Source organism: Carcharodon carcharias, chromosome 4, assembly GCF_017639515.1.
Source record: "Carcharodon carcharias isolate sCarCar2 chromosome 4, sCarCar2.pri, whole genome shotgun sequence".
Classification (NCBI taxonomy): Eukaryota; Metazoa; Chordata; class Chondrichthyes; order Lamniformes; family Lamnidae; genus Carcharodon; species Carcharodon carcharias.
The window spans coordinates 939645-958301 of NC_054470.1; the positions used below are offsets into that span (position 1 = coordinate 939645).

General features: G+C 47.0%; 1 protein-coding gene across 2 annotated transcripts in view; it reads right to left on the reverse strand.

Annotated features, from left to right (window-relative positions):
- stard4 (StAR-related lipid transfer (START) domain containing 4) overlaps positions 1 to 18028 on the reverse strand; it is a 33950-nt gene extending 15922 nt beyond the window's left edge. Inside the window, exons 1-6 of one of the 2 annotated variants that reach the window (XM_041186379.1) lie at positions 17876 to 18028; positions 12303 to 12372; positions 7585 to 7699; positions 5546 to 5595; positions 2499 to 2625; positions 2291 to 2307 (exon numbers count right to left, since the gene is read on the reverse strand). In XM_041186379.1, the coding sequence (XP_041042313.1) occupies positions 2291 to 2307; positions 2499 to 2625; positions 5546 to 5595; positions 7585 to 7699; positions 12303 to 12372; positions 17876 to 17999 (503 nt within the window). In that variant the 5' untranslated portion in view covers positions 18000 to 18028. The remainder of the gene's footprint in view (positions 1 to 2290; positions 2308 to 2498; positions 2626 to 5545; positions 5596 to 7584; positions 7700 to 12302; positions 12373 to 17875) is intronic. The other variant, XM_041186380.1, reaches the window with a different exon arrangement.
- Positions 18029 to 18657: the final 629 nt, after the last annotated feature.

Here is an 18657-nt window from a genome sequence, read left to right on the forward strand (position 1 = left end):
GTTAGCGTGCACACACTGACATACTTCATCCCTTTCCCCTGGCTCATTATGCGCTCAACCTTCCAGAACATATGGAGACGAATATTGGTGGGGTGGTAAACAGTGAGGAGGATAGCCTTACATTACAGGTGGATATAGTCAGGCTGGTCAGATGGGCTGATGAATGCCAAATGGAATTTAATCCGGATAAGTGTGAGGCGATGCACTTGGGCAGGACAAACAAGGTATGGGAATACACAATGAATGGTAGGACCATGGGAAGTACCGAGGATCAGAGGGACCTTGGTGTGCATGTTGACTGGTGCCTTAAGGTAGCGGGACAGGTAGATAAGATGTTTAAGGCAGCATATACCATACTTGCCTTTATTAGGCCAGGCATAGAATGTAGGAGCAGGGAGGTAATGTTCCAACTGTAGAAAACATTGCCTTGGCCACAGCTATAGTTCTGCGTGCAGTTCTGAAATGCGCTTTATGGGAGGGATGGGATTGCAGTGGACAGAGTGCAGAGGACGTTTAGCAGCATGTTGGCTGTCCTGGAGACTGTATAGACTGGGGTTATTTCCCCTGGAACAGAGGAAATTGAGGGGTGACTTAGGTACGTGTTTGACCCGCGCATCCTCGATGGGCCAAAGGACCTTTTCCTATGATCCACACTCTGACCCTATCACTCTGTGACCGAGCAATGTTGCAACAATAACAAATCAAACAATCATCAGTGCCATGGATGTCCGAAGGACATTGCGGATTTCACTGTTGGCCTCAAATACCTGGCCATTCCACCCCAGCCTCACCGACACCAGTTGACCTGGGTGCATGATGCCTCTCAAGTTAAAGGGCTTCTTGCTCGAAGCGGTTTAACATGAGGTGGTGAGCCTGGCCGCCTCCAGTCCTCACACACTCCGAGGCATTATGAGCATTCTTCTCCTGAGAAAGAGAGAACACCATTCATTACGGCAATTGCACATCGACTCTGCATGCCACACTGCAACCACAGTGGGCCATATCAGGTCTGCAGTGCCTCCTCTCCCCACTACTAATCATTCGCACAAAGATAGTACGCTTGCTCCCAATGCCACCAAAGGCCACCTTGGACACAAGCTGGGTACATCATTTTAGGAACCACACTGTCTTTGCTCCCATAGTAAGGAAGTGCAACTATGTGCAGCGTCAAGGGCAGCAGATGGTTCTTGGCCACAACACCTTAAGGCTCCCCTTCCACCATCTCATCACCATGAGTAGGACATGTGCCTAGCTGCATCTCCTACAGGTTGCCCCCAGACTAGTCATGTGTGACTAAGAGCAACACATGATGCGGGGGGAGAACTCATCTCCTCATGAACCACTCAGGCTGATGTAAGCATGGCCACTATCTGCTTGCCCACCTAGCACAGGAAAAATGCCCTACATGATTCAATGCAGTCACGACAGTAAGACTTGGTGGGGGTGCCTCAAAGGCTAAGGCTACCTGCTGGGTTAATTGCCCAATGCCAACATGGTACTCACCCTTCCAGAGCGCAACAAATCATTGAAGCGCTTACGGCACTGGATCCACCTGCACCGCTCCACGTCGCTGGAGCTCACCACCTCCGCCACCTCCTCCCAGGCACGTTTGGTCATGTGGGGGGCCTCTTCCTCCCATCCTGGGGGACCAACACCTCCCACCATGCTGCCACATCCTCAAGGAGGGCAGCAAGGCATTCATCTGAAAAGCGAGGGGCGCACTGCACCCCCGCTGGCCTACCCTGCAGCCTGACCTGCTTCTGTGGCAGACCCTGCAGCCTGGCCTGCTCCTCTGACCTTCCCTCCAGCCTGGCCTGCTCAGCCAAACCCACTGTGGTGCACTCTTGAATTGGCCACTGTCACCAGCCAACAGGAGGCTGCCAGGTCTTCTTTTAAACAGACTGCTGCGTTGCTATTGGACCTGGTGGTCTGTGCACGCCTGCCGCAGCCCGCATACTCCCGTTATCCATGGGAGTTGGCAAATACGCTGGGTGGGCCTTAATTGGCCCACCCAAGTAAAATGGCGGTGCGGACCCGATCACGAGCACCAATCGGGTCCGTGCCCACCTGCACACGATCCCCACCCCCACCCCCACAACAGAAAATTCTGCCCTATGAATTAGCAATCTACTAATAATGAACTAAAGGGCAAAATGTTGTTGATTATGAGATAAATAACTTCTACCAAGGGGTAAAGATCCTTCATCTCGATCCTGAAAACATTAATTAAATAAAATTGACAATCTAAATTAATATGATAGCAGCATGTCTTCATGCTGGGAAAACCCACCTGAAAAGCCAAGAGTTCTAAAGAGAAACATGGAGAGAAAAAAACATTTTGAAAATTAGATATTAAAAAAAGCACAACAAAATCCCACTACAAGATCTGATTTTCCCTTTATGCAGTATTTCAGAGGAAATCTCACAACAGATGCAGGAGGCAAATAACAAAAAAAAGGAATGTAAGATATTTGTCACTATCCTGTGAATCATCTTACCTGTTCAAATTCCCCAATAATGTCCAAGGAGGTCATTAGACTATCCCAACCTAACCTATAGGGACCAGGGCGAATATAATCCACTATCCTGTTTGGAACCTCCTTCACAATCCCTTGAGTTTTGTACCTGAAAATTACATTCAAGTGCCTTGTTAAAAATCTGCACACATGTTCTTCTACATGAACGTACTGTTTTATTCACAAAGGAAAGATTACAATGCATATTCCCATTGCAATTGTGTTTTAAAGCAGCACAATCCCCTTCTTCCCATTCATATGCCTTCTGTAATCTCCTGCATTCTTCCTTATAGTTTACCATGGCCCCCTCCTAACTTGATGTTAAACTTTGATTTTGTTACTCTTATACCTATGCTGGTATAAATTCAAAACAAAGGGCCCCCGGACAGATCGCACATCTCGTCATCCTGAAAATATCCATTTACTTCTCCACTTTCCTTTCATTCCCAAAGCCACCAATCTATCCATCCATGCAGCTACATGCACTTTAATCCCGTGCCCCTTTTAGTAACAAATCTCTTATGTGATCCTAATCAAACTGCCTCTGAAAATCCATAAATCAAATACAGGAGATTTTCTGGACATGTAACCAATGCTTTGGACTTCTTGCACAGCAAATATTGGAACATTTGCCTAATTTTCCTCCAAGGAGAAGTGGCACCTATTGGACTTGAGCAAAGCATAGACATGTAACTAATATGTAAGGGGGCCCTTCCAAATAGCTTTTCCTCAAAGTTTATCGGAATAGTGTCCTGTCAAATGGGTCCATGGTTTTGGACCTTGCATTCTTGAATCCCCCAATCAGAGGAATATTGGGGAGGAAAGAGAGGCCTGAGATGGCAGTCTTCACTTTCAGCCTCCTCACAAATCTGAAGGCCTTCTGGCTGCAATCCCCCAACAGTAACCAGAAGACTGAGCCCAGCAACCAGGCCTACACTACAGACCGAGGAGGCCTGCTGCTACTGATGGCCCACAACACCTCTTGGATGCCCAGTTTGAGCTGCTAAGATTGTTCTGAATCTATCCAATTTAGCACAGTGGTTGTACCACACAACATGATGGAAGATATCCTCACTTTGAGGACAGGACCTTGTGTCCACAAGGTGACTATGACAGTGGTTACTCTTACTGATAATGTCTTGAATAAATGCAGTTGTGACAGGTAGATTGATGAGTGATGCAGGCCCAATCTAGCAGCTATTTGCTTCAAGTCTTGGCCAGCTTGGTCAGTAATAACCAAGACATTCAAAGCAATCTTGGTGAAGTCTGCTAGTTCCCCTCCCAGTTACACACCATTCTGATTTAGAAATATATCATCATTCCTTTTCTGTCAGTGAGCTAAAATCCTGGAACTCCCTTCATAATAGCATAAGGATTGCAGCAAAATTAGGGATGGGAAATAAATGCTGGCCTTGTCAGCAAAGTCCACAACCCATGGATGAATAAAAAAAAGTCCCCATTCCCAGAGTACATTCTATGTCATCAATTGAGGGGGGCAGTAGGTGGTAATAAGCAGGATTTCCCATACTGTCCTCTGAAATGGCCTAGCAAGTCACTCAGTTGTATCATGCCACTCGAAAGTCAAAAAGGAATGAAACCAAACAGACCACCCGACATCGACCCAGGCACAGGAAATGACAACGGCAAAGTCCTTCTTACTAACATCTGGGGGCTTGTGCCAAAATTGGGAGAGCTGTCTCACAGACTAGCCAAGCAATAGCCTGACATAGTCATCTTCACGGAATCACACCTTACAGATAATGGTCTGCAATGGTTCAAGAAGGCAGCTCACCACCACCTTCTCAAGGGTGATTAGTGATGGGCAATAAATGCTGGCCCAGCCAGCGAAGCCCACACCCCATGAATGAATAACAAAAAATATGCTGCAGGTGGCCATAACAAGCTGAGGGTCAGACTTCTATTTTTGGGCAGGGAGGGACCCGAGGGCGGGGAGTCTGGGGCGTAAGTTTTGGAGGAGAGGTGGGGGAGTGCCCCCGATGAGCACAGGGCATCCCACCAAAGGATGTATTCCTTCTTCCTTCCTGCCTTTTCACTAATTTGGGTGAAAAAAGGCCTTCCCACTCTCACCCGCCTTCCACAGCCCAGCATATTATGGCAGTGAAGGAGGATTGAGGGCCTTAAGTGGGCAATAATCGGTCACTTAAGGGCCTCAATAGGCCTAAGGGAAGACGTGCTACGAGCATCTTACCCACAGTAGCCCTCACCCCGTATTATGGGGACAGGGCAGGGTTGGGTTTGGTCGGGAGTCGATAGGCTAGCCATCCAATATATTTTACGTGCCCCAGGACACCTGCTGAAAACATGCCCGGCAAAGAGCTTAAAATCCAGCCCTACCTTTTTATTCCACATTAATTTCATCAGTTAAATTTAAATTCTCCAGCTACCATAGTGAGATTCAAACTCATGTCTCCTGAGCATTAGTTCAGGCTTCTGGGTTACTACTCCATTGAATAACCACAATGCTCCCATTCCCACCTTTTTATCTCCTCCCTAACTTCCTTCAGTATTATGAGGTGTATACCATCGGGACCTGGTGATTTTGCTATGTTTAGTCCCATTACCTTTTTTAAAAATAAAAGGTCTTTGAATATTTATCTCTGGCAGTGGCTCTTCCACAGCTTTGACAAGCCCATTTTCATCTTAGTCTGTAAAAATTAATGCAGAATATTTATTAAGCACTTCTCTGATTTCCTCAATCTCAGTATACCCCTTTACATCCTGAAATGATCCTACCTCTTTTTGACAATCTTTTTATTTTCTAATTCCCTATTACAAAAGTGACTATATGATTCAAAAGTACTTCAGTGACTGTAAAGCATTGTAAAGTCATGAAAGGCAGGATGTTAATGAAAGTCTTCCTCCCCCTTGCTATTTCCCTTTATTTGGCCTGCTGGACTCACTTAATACACCTTCTATCCTTCTTAATCCCTTTTTTCTTATTCTATATCTTTTATATTTCTCACATCTTTCCTGTCAATGTGAGGGTTAAATTTTTTAAAAATACTTACAGAAATCCCCCAAATTCTTCTGAAGGTTTTCTCCAAACAATTACGTCTTTCTATGAAGTCAAGAAATGAAATGTCATAAAGCGAAATTAAACTTTAGGAATCGTGCTAAATAATTTAAAACTGTTTCTGATGCAGCAGCTTTCTGAATGCTCCAGAATTGCTAAACTGCCATCTGTAAACAAAAAGACAATAGAGACAGGCAAAGGAGGGTCATGTTCTCTCTCCAACTTACCATATGCACCGCCACAAGCAATCAAACTAAATAAATAAATAAATAACAAATTATCTGGACTGAGACAAATTTTGTTGATGGTATCAAATAGGGAGGAGGAGAAAACTGCAACAAAGAAGGCAGGACCTTTCAGGACTGTGTAAATCGAGAGGACTGACAGATATAAATATATAAAAACAAAGACTTGCATTTACGTTGTGCCTTTCACAATCATAAGACATACTAAAGCGCTTTACAGCCGATGAAGTATTTTTGAAATGTAGTCACTATTGTAGGAAACGCAGCAGCTAATTTGCAAACTCTCACAAACAGCAAAGTGATAATGGCCAGATGTTTTTTGAGATGTTGCTTGAGGAATGAATATCAACTAGGACCTGGGGACAAGTCATCTGCTCTTCTTCAAAATAGTACCATGGGGTCTTTTTCATTCCCCTGGGAGGGCAGGTGAGGCTTTGCTTTAACATCTCATCTGAAAGGTGACACCTCTGACAATGCAGCATTTCCTCAGCACTGTAATGTAGTGTCAGCCTAAATTGTCGTGCTTGAGTCCTGGAGTGGCAATTGAACCCACAATCTTCTGACTCAGAGATGAAAATGCTACCAATTGTGCCATGGCATACACATGTAATATATATGCACTGATTATTCCTGTTCCTTGAACAGAAAGAGATACAATTCACAAATGATTGCATGAACTAGCTTCATTGTCATCCTTCTTGGTGGTAGAAAGCAGAAACATGCATGGCAATTTATTTTAGAAATAAGAACAAAGAATTGAAATATACCATAAATGGTAACGTTATCAATGCAGTGGACAAAACGAGGGATCTAAGTGTGCTGGTGCTTAAAACTAGATGGACAAGTAAAAAAGCACTAAAAAGGCAAGTGAAGTTGTGTGATTTATATAGACAGGGACTAAATGCAAAAGCATGATCAGAAATTACTATACAATTTGCTGGTTAAGGCCATATCTGAAGTGTATGCGCACTTTGGGGCTTCTCGTTATAAGGGGAGTTTAACAGCCATTGGGAAAGTGCAACTCAGATTTACCAAGATGACTTGAGTGATAACTCAGTTATGAGGAAAGGCTAGAGGAACAAAAGCTTTATTCTCTAACCGAGAACTTGAAGGTTGAATTTGACAGATGTTCAAAATGCTAAATAGTAAATATAGATGAATAATTTCCATTGGTAACTAAACCAAAACATAAGGCAATGATCTCAAGTAAGAATTGGATTCTAAAGGAAAGAATTATCAGGATGTGGAATGGTTTTACAACAAATGTTAAGCAAGGCTAATTTACAAAAAATGTTCATGCTCACTCCCAGCAGAATGGTTTTTCAATGACAATAGTCCACCAAGGAGTAAATGGTCACTCCAGGAATGTCTACTGTAGTATTTCTTTTGGCTTTGACATGTTTGCAAATTGGTTAGAAAGAAATTCACAGGAAAGGACTTTACTGGTCTGATTGGAACCACAATTCAATGCGTGGCCATGGTAAGGCAGTGCCAGTAGCAGGGGCATGACTGTAAGGGGAATGGATAATAGTCCAGCGGTCTCAGGATGCCATCGTCCAGTCCGTCTTATGGGGGAAAAAAAAGAAAGAAAAACAATTTAAACATTGCACCATACAATTTCACCCTTCATCCACACACACACAAATCCTATCCTTGTAAAAGAAGAATGAAAGACATTGGTAAGAATTAGCAGCAGGAAGGACCTCAAAGGGACGTGAGAAGACAGTAAAATATTTGAACATTGTACTTACTATAAAAAATGTTATGGGTCAGTGTATGAAATACTTACTGTTTTCTTTCCAACTCTCCACTCATCCCCTCCACTGCAGTAGTATTTAATAAGAGTGTTTTCAACTTCTGCAGCCAGTCTTTGTGCATCAGGTAAACTTTCCATTTCTAGTAAACTGCAACGTTAAAAGATTGGATAAAAAAATCAGACACTTTCCCCTGAAAAGTTAAACTGTTTTAGCTGAACTTTTAGTTGGCATTTGTGAGTTGTGTTTATTAACCAAGCATAATGCACAGTGCAAAATTCCACAGGCAAACAAATGCAGATTTCAAGCATATCCCAAATGAATTTTACTAACATTCAAACCCCATTCTCAATTCACTTATAATGCTGTATATAACAATTTTTGACATTGATTACAGAGCTGCAACTAAGAACAAGCGGTTTTATTGTAAAAGGAGGAATTTTCCTAAACAACCCTGCCCAAAAATTTCATGGGTAATGACAGTAAATCAGGGAAAATTTGGGCAGCGCAGACTACTGCTGCCTCACTGTTAGGACTAGGACTTCCCTTCCCACGACACCATGAAGCCCACCACTGGCTGCTCCTCACCATCTGAAAACCACAGGCCACGAGTCCTTAGAAGAGTCCCTTTCCACCCATCCCACCCAAGGCTACTATGTAGAAAGAGGTGTTGGGCCCCAGAAAGCAGCAGTAAAAATCTTTAGGTGCCCCATGGGACATGGATTTATAGCTGCCCCTCCTGTTAATGACATTGCTTTCAGTCACGGCCTTCAGTGGAAATTTTGAAGCAATTTGCAGGGCGCAGGTGCCCTTAAAAAGGTCCCTCACAGCAACGGTGGGATTTTCTACTCTCATACCGACAAAGCACCCTGTTGCCAGCGGTACTCTGCTAGAATATGTCACAATGATCCCTGATCCAAGAAAAATAGTCAGTGGGTCTGGTGGGGCAGGCAAATGCTTTTTGAGAGGCATAAAACTCAATCTGTAAATTCAGCCTTCAAATAATCTAACTGCTGAGAAAGAAATTGTCTCATGCACCATATTTCCTTGCCCTTAACTCAACATAAGAATATTGTCTTTGGAATTGCTTTAAATATTGTTACTGAATCACAATATTTACTTTATATAATTCAATTTAATGTATTGACATTTTGAGCTTCCTATGCTATTCAAAAGGACAAAAAAACGCCTGAAATGCAATTTTCCATTTGAAATTAAACAGGATCACACAAACTTCAGATTTTGGACATCATGTTATTATTTAAGGGTAGAAATGACCACTTATTTACTTATCCTAGATAGGTAAAATATACAAGTATAAGTGTTTCAAGTTAATATTAAACAGAGATTAGATCACAAGTGGTACATGGACATGAAACGTATTGTGCCTGAGTTATGAGTTTGTTATGAAATCATTCATTTCAGTATCCAGGGCAGGTCCTGATGTTTCTCCCAGCAGTATCTGTGATTTTCCAAAATAAAGTAGGTTTACCATGAGTACAAAGGAAAACATACCACAAACAGCTACACCCCAAGCTTCATTTCAGAAGGTTGTCATGATTATAATAAATGTTTCAGACAATTTTACAGCAAAATCAGCTACCTGAAGCTGATGAAAGTAATTTTCAGGGCAATTTTATCCCTCCCAGGAACAGAGTGGGGAACCAGTTAGAATTAAATTGGAGAAGAGATTCCAATCTAAATAATAATGTCAATTTGAGTTAATCTCTGGGGAGCCAAACTGAGGAACCATACCTTTGTAGCACCCTGCCTTTTCACCTGATTCCTAATAATCAGATTATAAGGGTTGGTTAACACATCCTGCTTAACTGCCAACGTTCAGCAGAAAACCTACTCTTATCGTTATATGGCTGTTGAAATCTCATATGCATCATCAATGCTTTGCCCTATTCATGGTAAGCTTATTGCAGATCAATAACTGGCTACAAATGATATCCAAGGAACAACAATGACTGATGGTGCAATTCGCCAGAGATGTAGCAAATGTGATTTTGCAGATTTAACTTACTGTGAAAGAACACCAGCCACCAACATTTGGCAATAATTCAAGTCAACAGTGATCATTCTGAATTAGAGAGCACTGAAGTCCCAATATTAAAATTTACAGAGCAGTTGCTTCCCTCAATTTGGAGCCTTTAGCTCAAGCAAAAACACACTTCACAAAACGGAGGAGGGTACAAAATTCAGAGAGATATGCTACTTCTTATTGGTCTTTGGAAGATTGATGTTAAATCCTCGCTTCTTTCAGTTAGCTTTTCAATCATCATAGTGGCATGTGTCAAGGATGTCAACATTACTCATGTATCCTAAAGTCATTTACTATTTCTTGGCCTCCCTTACCTTATCTTTGGTGCTGCTGCTTCCTATCATCTCATACATGTTGTAGTTGATGACAAACTTAAACAAGGTCTGTAGAAGATGCAGCTCTGACAAATTCCTATATTCAGTTTGATTATTTTTGTTTCTTTACTTGTTCCATTATCACTTCACTTTTCTTTTGCACCGTCATCCCTGTTTATTATTTAGTATCTCCTGCACGCCAACCTATCCAGAACTTCCCCTTTGTTCCTCCTTATCCCCCCTTCTTTCCCTTCCTCTGTACTCATTAACTAATTCCAGTTTTGATGAAAGGTCATTGACTTGAACCCTAACTCCGTTTTGCTTTGCACAGACGCTGAATGACCTGCGAAATATTTCTGACATTTTCTACCATTATTTTTGAATTATTCTGATATCTTTCTTTCAATCTTTCGTTCTATTAAAAAACACATAAGGATGAAAGTAGCCTGCAGAAGCAGACATGGAATATGAAAGGATAGAATTGATTGTTAGCTTCATACAGCTAGAAAGTAATATGTCCTGCAAAGGAGAAGGTGAGCAAGAAGTGAAGCAGTGTATTGCTATAATTATAAATATTTTTAATGTGCAGTAGAACAACACTGAAAGAGAACATAAGTATAGGGGGATAGGAAGTAAAGTAGAACAAAGCAAGTGCGCCAAGAAATATTTCTATATCATACGGTGATTTATGACAAATAGTTTCAGATATTTTTTGAATGCAGTGTGAATAAGGATATTGGTTATTTATGTAGTAACAATAACTTGAATTTGTATTGTGCTTTAAATGTCCTACTTCGTAGATTGGCATACAGAGAAAAGAAGAGATTCAAAAAAGTGATCAAGTTTGTTTGAAAAGATGGGTTTTAAGGAATTGTTTTTAAAAAAAGAGAGGTGGAGATGTTTCGGAATGTAAGTGCAAAAAGTAGAACCCAGAAAAACAAAGGTTCTGCCAATGGGAAAGAAATAAACAGGAGGCTAGAATCAGGAACAGCTAGAGGGAGGAATAACACTAGAAATGGTCATACAGATAAGGCAAGATTTGAGAAGGAGGGCAAAGATTTCAAATTTAAGTCATTCATGTAGAGAACCACTGAGGGCCAACAAGGACTGGGTGATGACCAAGCAAGACATTGTACACAATAGGATACATGCAGCTGAATAGGACAGGTTAGGTTTGGGGATGGTGGGGAATAGCAGTCTAACAACAAGGGCGGTGGAATAATTGAGTCTGCTGAAGAAAATGTGAATATGTTAGCAGCAGGCTGACAATATTGTTGCAGAGGTGGAAGGAAGCAAAGAGAGCTTTGTCATGAAGTCTGTGGTTCAGTTCATAATTTAACAGGAGGCCAAGACTGAAAGCCTAATTGAGCCCAAGACAGTAGATTGCTGGCAAAGGTATGTGTGGTGGGGCCAGAAAAGATGGCTTTGGTATTCCAAATGTTGAGCTAGAGGAAATTTTGACCCAAAGTTTGCATGTTGGACACACAAAAACACACAAACATCCAGGGGTAGTTGAGAGAGATGGTAGAAGCTAGGTGTCATCTAAAGACAAGTGAAAGCTGAATATGCATTACTGTGAAGAGACTGTAGTCAGGCCATAAGTCATGTGGGTGAAGATTAGCAACCTTAGAGAATCATGGAATGGATCCTTACAGGACAAGGTCACAAGAAAGCAAAAGCTAAACTCTTGGTACTGGAAAACCTGACTAAAAGAATGGAAACAAGCAGAGAGTTGCAGAAGGGGCAAGTGCACAAGGAGAAGATGGTGCTTATAGACAGACTGCCACCAACAACAACTGAGACACAATTATCACATCAAGCTAAAATAAAAACAGAAACTGTTGAAAATACTCAGCAGGTCAGGCAGCATCTGTGGAGTGGGAAACAGAGTTATTGTTTCAGGTCGATTACCTTTCATCAGAACTGGGAAAAGTTATAAATGTAATAGGTCTTGAGCAAGGGATGAATGGGACAAGGAGAAAAGGATGGTCTTACAGGGTAGAAGACAGGAGTGATTGAATGACAAAAGAGTAGTCTTACAGGACTAAAGGGAATGGTAATGGGGCAAGAAAAGAAACAAAGAACAAAAAATGTGCCTATAAAAGCCATGCAACTGACTGAAAGCAAAAATAAGAGAAAAACCAAACCCCTTGTTCAAAACCTATTACATTTCTAACACTTCCCAGTTCTGATGAAAGATCATTAGCCTGAAACGATAACTCTGTTTTGCTCTCCACAGATATTGCCTGGCCTGATTATTTCCAGCATTTTCTGTTTTTATTTCAGATTTCCAGCTTCTGCAGTACTCTGCTTTCCACTCACATCAAGTTCACGATTTATCATTGTGTACAACCACTTCCTGCAAAATGTCACTTTGAGCAAGCAACAATACCTCTTTAACAGTAGACGAGAAGCAGCCAAGGTATCCAGTGATTGATCAGAGAGTTGCACGACCCATTTACCTATAAGACAAATCAACCTGATTATCAGTCAGAACTGTAAATGCTCCTACTCAACATCACCCGGTACCAACCCAATCACCCAGTACCAACCCAATCATCCAGTACCAACAATACCACCTGGTACCCCACCATCACCCGATACCAACACCATCATCCAGTACCCTCACCATTACCCAGTGCCAACAATAACACCTGGTACCCTCACCATCACCTGATACCCTCACCATCATCCTGTACCAACACCGTCACCCAATACCCTCACCCGGCACCCTCACCATCACCCAGTACCAACACCATCACCCAGTACCCTCACCATCACCCGGTACCAACACCATCACCCGGTACCCTCACCATTACGCGGTACCCTCACCGTCACCCGGTACCAACACCATCACCTGGTACCCTCACCATCTCCCGGTACCAACACCATCTCCCGGTACCCTCACCATCACCCGGTACCAACACCATCACCCGGTACCCTCACCATCACCCGGTACCAACACCATCACCTGGTACCAACACCATCACCTGGTACCCTCACCATCTCCCGGTACCAACACCATCTCCCGGTACCCTCACCATCACCCGGTACCAACACCATCACCCGGTACCAACACCATCACCCGGTACCCTCACCATCTCCCGGTACCAACACCATCACCCGGTACCCTCACCATTACCCTGTATCCTCACCATCACCCGGTACCAACACCATCACCCGGTACCCTCACCATCACCCGGTACCCTCACCATCACCTGGTATCCTCACCATCACCCAGTACCAACACCATCTCCCGGTACCCTCACCATCTCCCGGTACCAACACCATCTCCCGGTACCAACACCATCTCCCGGTACCCTCACCATCTCCCGGTACCAACACCATCACCCGGTACCAACACCATCACCCGGTACCCTCACCATCTCCCGGTACCAACACCATCTCCCGGTACCAACACCATCTCCCGGTACCCTCACCATCTCCCGGTACCAACACCATCACCCGGTACCAACACCATCACCCGGTACCCTCACCATCTCCCGGTACCAACACCATCACCCGGTACCCTCACCATCTCCTGGTACCAACACCATCACCCGGTACCAACACCATCACCCGGTACCAACACCATCTCCCGGTACCAACACCATCACCCGGTACCCTCACCATCTCCCGGTACCAACACCATCACCTGGTACCAACACCATCACCTGGTACCAACACCATCACCCGGTACCAACACCATCACCTGGTACCAACACCATCACCCGGTACCAACACCATCACCCGGTACCCTCACCATCTCCCGGTACCAACACCATCTCCCGGTACCCTCACCATCACCCGGTACCAACACCATCACCCGGTACCCTCACCATCACCCGGTACCAACACCATCACCTGGTACCAACACCATCACCTGGTACCCTCACCATCTCCCGGTACCAACACCATCTCCCGGTACCCTCACCATCACCCGGTACCAACACCATCACCCGGTACCAACACCATCACCCGGTACCCTCACCATCTCCCGGTACCAACACCATCACCCGGTACCCTCACCATCACCCTGTATCCTCACCATCACCCGGTACCAACACCATCACCCGGTACCCTCACCATCACCTGGTATCCTCACCATCACCTGGTATCCTCACCATCACCCAGTACCAACACCATCTCCCAGTACCAACACCATCTCCCGGTACCCTCACCATCTCCCGGTACCAACACCATCACCCGGTACCAACACCATCTCCCGGTACCAACACCATCTCCCGGTACCCTCACCATCTCCCGGTACCCTCACCATCACCCGGTACCAACACCATCACCCGGTACCAACACCATCACCCGGTACCAACACCATCTCCCGGTACCCTCACCATCTCCCGGTACCAACACCATCACCCGGTACCAACACCATCACCCGGTACCCTCACCATCACCTGGTATCCTCACCATCACCCAGTACCAACACCATCTCCCGGTACCCTCACCATCTCCCGGTACCCTCACCATCTCCCGGTACCAACACCATCTCCCGGTACCCTCACCATCACCCGGTACCAACACCATCACCCGGTACCAACACCATCACCCGGTACCCTCACCATCTCCCGGTACCAACACCATCACCCGGTACCCTCACCAGTACCCTGTATCCTCACCATCACCCGGTACCAACACCATCACCCGGTACCCTCACCATCACCTGGTATCCTCACCATCACCCAGTACCAACACCATCTCCCGGTACCCTCACCATCTCCCGGTACCAACACCATCTCCCGGTACCAACACCATCTCCCGGTACCCTCACCATCTCCCGGTACCAACACCATCACCCGGTACCAACACCATCACCCGGTACCCTCACCATCTCCCAGTACCAACACCATCACCCGGTACCCTCACCATCTCCCGGTACCAACACCATCACCCGGTACCAACACCATCACCCAGTACCAACACCATCTCCCGGTACCAACACCGTCACCCGGTACCCTCACCATCTCCCGGTACCAACACCATCACCCGGTACCAACACCATCACCTGGTACCAACACCATCTCCCGGTACCAACACCATCACCTGGTACCAACACCATCACCTGGTACCAACACCATCACCTGGTACCAACACCATCTCCCGGTACCAACACCATCACCCGGTACCAACACCATCACCCGGTACCAACACCATCACCCGGTACCAACACCATCACCCGGTACCCTCACCATCTCCCGGTACCAACACCATCTCCCGGTACCCTCACCATCACCCAGTACCAACACCATCACCCGGTACCCTCACCATCACCCGGTACCAACACCATCACCTGGTACCAACACCATCACCTGGTACCCTCACCATCACCCGGTACCAACACCATCTCCCGGTACCCTCACCATCACCCGGTACCAACACCATCACCCGGTACCAACACCATCACCCGGTACCCTCACCATCTCCTGGTACTAACACCATCACCCGGTACCCTCACCATTACCCTGTATCCTCACCATCACCCGGTACCAACACCATCACCCGGTACCCTCACCATCACCTGGTACCCTCACCATCACCTGGTATCCTCACCATCACCTGGTATCCTCACCATCACCCAGTACCAACACCATCTCCCGGTACCAACACCATCTCCCGGTACCCTCACCATCTCCCGGTACCAACACCATCACCCGGTACCAACACCATCACCCAGTACCAACACCATCTCCCGGTACCAACACCATCTCCCGGTACCCTCACCATCACCCGGTACCAACACCATCACCCGGTACCAACACCATCACCCGGTACCAACGCCATCTCCCGGTACCCTCACCATCTCCCGGTACCAACACCATCACCCGGTACCAACACCATCACCCGGTACCAACACCATCTCCCGGTACCCTCACCATCACCTGGTATCCTCACCATCACCCAGTACCAACACCATCACCCAGTACCAACACCATCTCCCGGTACCCTCACCATCTCCCGGTACCCTCACCATCACCCGGTACCCTCACCATCTCCCGGTACCAACACCATCACCCGGTACCAACACCATCACCCGGTACCCTCACCATCTCCCGGTACCAACACCATCTCCCGGTACCCTCACCATCACCTGGTATCCTCACCATCACCCAGTACCAACACCATCACCCAGTACCAACACCATCTCCCGGTACCCTCACCATCTCCCGGTACCCTCACCATCACCCGGTACCCTCACCATCTCCCGGTACCAACACCATCACCCGGTACCAACACCATCACCCGGTACCCTCACCATCTCCCGGTACCAACACCATCACCTGGTACCAACACCATCACCCAGTACCAACACCATCACCCGGTACCAACACCATCACCCGGTACCCTCACCATCTCCCGGTACCAACACCATCACCCGGTACCCTCACCATCACCCAGTACCAACACCATCTCCCAGTACCCTCACCATCACCTGGTACCCTCACCATCTCCTGGTACCAACACCATCACCCGGTACCCTCACCATTACCCTGTATCCTCACCATCACCCGGTACCAACACCATCACCCAGTACCCTCACCATCACCTGGTACCCTCACCATCACCTGGTATCCTCACCATCACCCAGTACCAACACCATCTCCCGGTACCAACACCATCTCCCGGTACCAACACCATCTCCCGGTACCAACACCATCTCCCGGTACCCTCACCATCTCCCGGTACCCTCACCATCACCCGGTACCAACACCATCACCCGGTACCAACACCATCACCCGGTACCAACGCCATCTCCCGGTACCCTCACCATCTCCCGGTACCAACACCATCACCCGGTACCAACACCATCACCCGGTACCAACACCATCACCCGGTACCAACACCATCTCCCGGTACCCTCACCATCACCTGGTATCCTCACCATCACCCAGTACCAACACCATCACCCAGTACCAACACCATCTCCCGGTACCCTCACCATCTCCCGGTACCCTCACCATCACCCGGTACCCTCACCATCTCCCGGTACCAACACCATCACCCGGTACCAACACCATCACCCGGTACCCTCACCATCTCCCGGTACCAACACCATCTCCCGGTATCCTCACCATCACCTGGTATCCTCACCATCACCCAGTACCAACACCATCACCCAGTACCAACACCATCTCCCGGTACCCTCACCATCTCCCGGTACCCTCACCATCACCCGGTACCCTCACCATCTCCCGGTACCAACACCATCACCCGGTACCAACACCATCACCCGGTACCCTCACCATCTCCCGGTACCAACACCATCACCTGGTACCAACACCATCACCCAGTACCAACACCATCACCCGGTACCAACACCATCACCCGGTACCCTCACCATCTCCCGGTACCAACACCATCACCCGGTACCCTCACCATCACCCAGTACCAACACCATCTCCCGGTACCCTCACCATCACCTGGTACCCTCACCATCTCCTGGTACCAACACCATCACCCGGTACCCTCACCATTACCCTGTATCCTCACCATCACCCGGTACCAACACCATCACCCAGTACCCTCACCATCACCTGGTACCCTCACCATCACCTGGTATCCTCACCATCACCCAGTACCAACACCATCTCCCGGTACCAACACCATCTCCCGGTACCCTCACCATCTCCCGGTACCCTCACCATCTCCCGGTACCAACACCATCACCCGGTACCAACACCATCACCCAGTACCAACACCATCTCCCGGTACCAACACCATCTCCCGGTACCAACACCATCTCCCGGTACCAACACCATCTCCCGGTACCCTCACCATCTCCCGGTACCAACACCATCACCCGGTACCAACACCATCACCCAGTACCAACACCATCTCCCGGTACCAACACCATCTCCCGGTACCAACACCATCTCCCGGTACCAACACCATCACCCGGTACCCTCACCATCACCTGTTATCTAGTTTCTTTCGGATTGTTTATATTACCTCTTGCTGGGGTATTATTCACACATCCGCTGCCGGATACCGGTCCTGCCGACATCCATTCAATCACACTAACCGTCCACTCACTTCCCTCAATGTCCCACTGTGGGGACTGGTGCCGGTACATCGTGTGATTGACGGATTGTCTATTCAATCAGAAGCCACTATGCTGAGCCGTATTGCCGACAGCTGATGTCATTTGAGACAAACACCAGTGAACATATGGCAGACGCGGGACTTGGTTATCAGGCGATGACTTCAGATTGGCGAGCACGGGAGGGGGCGGGGTCACAGGTTCCGCACCATATGAAAATAAGGCGGGGTTTGGAACCTGCTGGACGTCAATCACACCGCTGGAATCGGTGCGCCAGTGCGTCGTGACGTCAGCTCCTCGGCGAGCTGATTGACAAATAAGGCAGTCGGACGGTTTTGACAGTTGTGGGGCGAGATCACATGACTAAGTCTCGCGAGCCGCTGGGTGGCGTTGGCGAGGGGGAGGGGCAGGTAAGGAGTGGCGGCAGGAGCTGTGTCTGTGGCCAGGGGCTGCTTTAACACTGAACAAATAAATAGATAATCAATAATATCGATAATATATTATATATATATATATGTGTGTGTAATATATATCCATTTTCAGGCCTTCTCTTCTGGTGAGGGTCGCGGTGGCTGTAAGCTGACCAGTCGCGGTGGCTGTAAGCTGACCAGTCGCGGTGGCTGTAAGCTGACCAGTCGCGGTGGCTGTAAGCTGACCAGTCGCGGCGGCTGTAAGCTGACCAGTCGCGGTG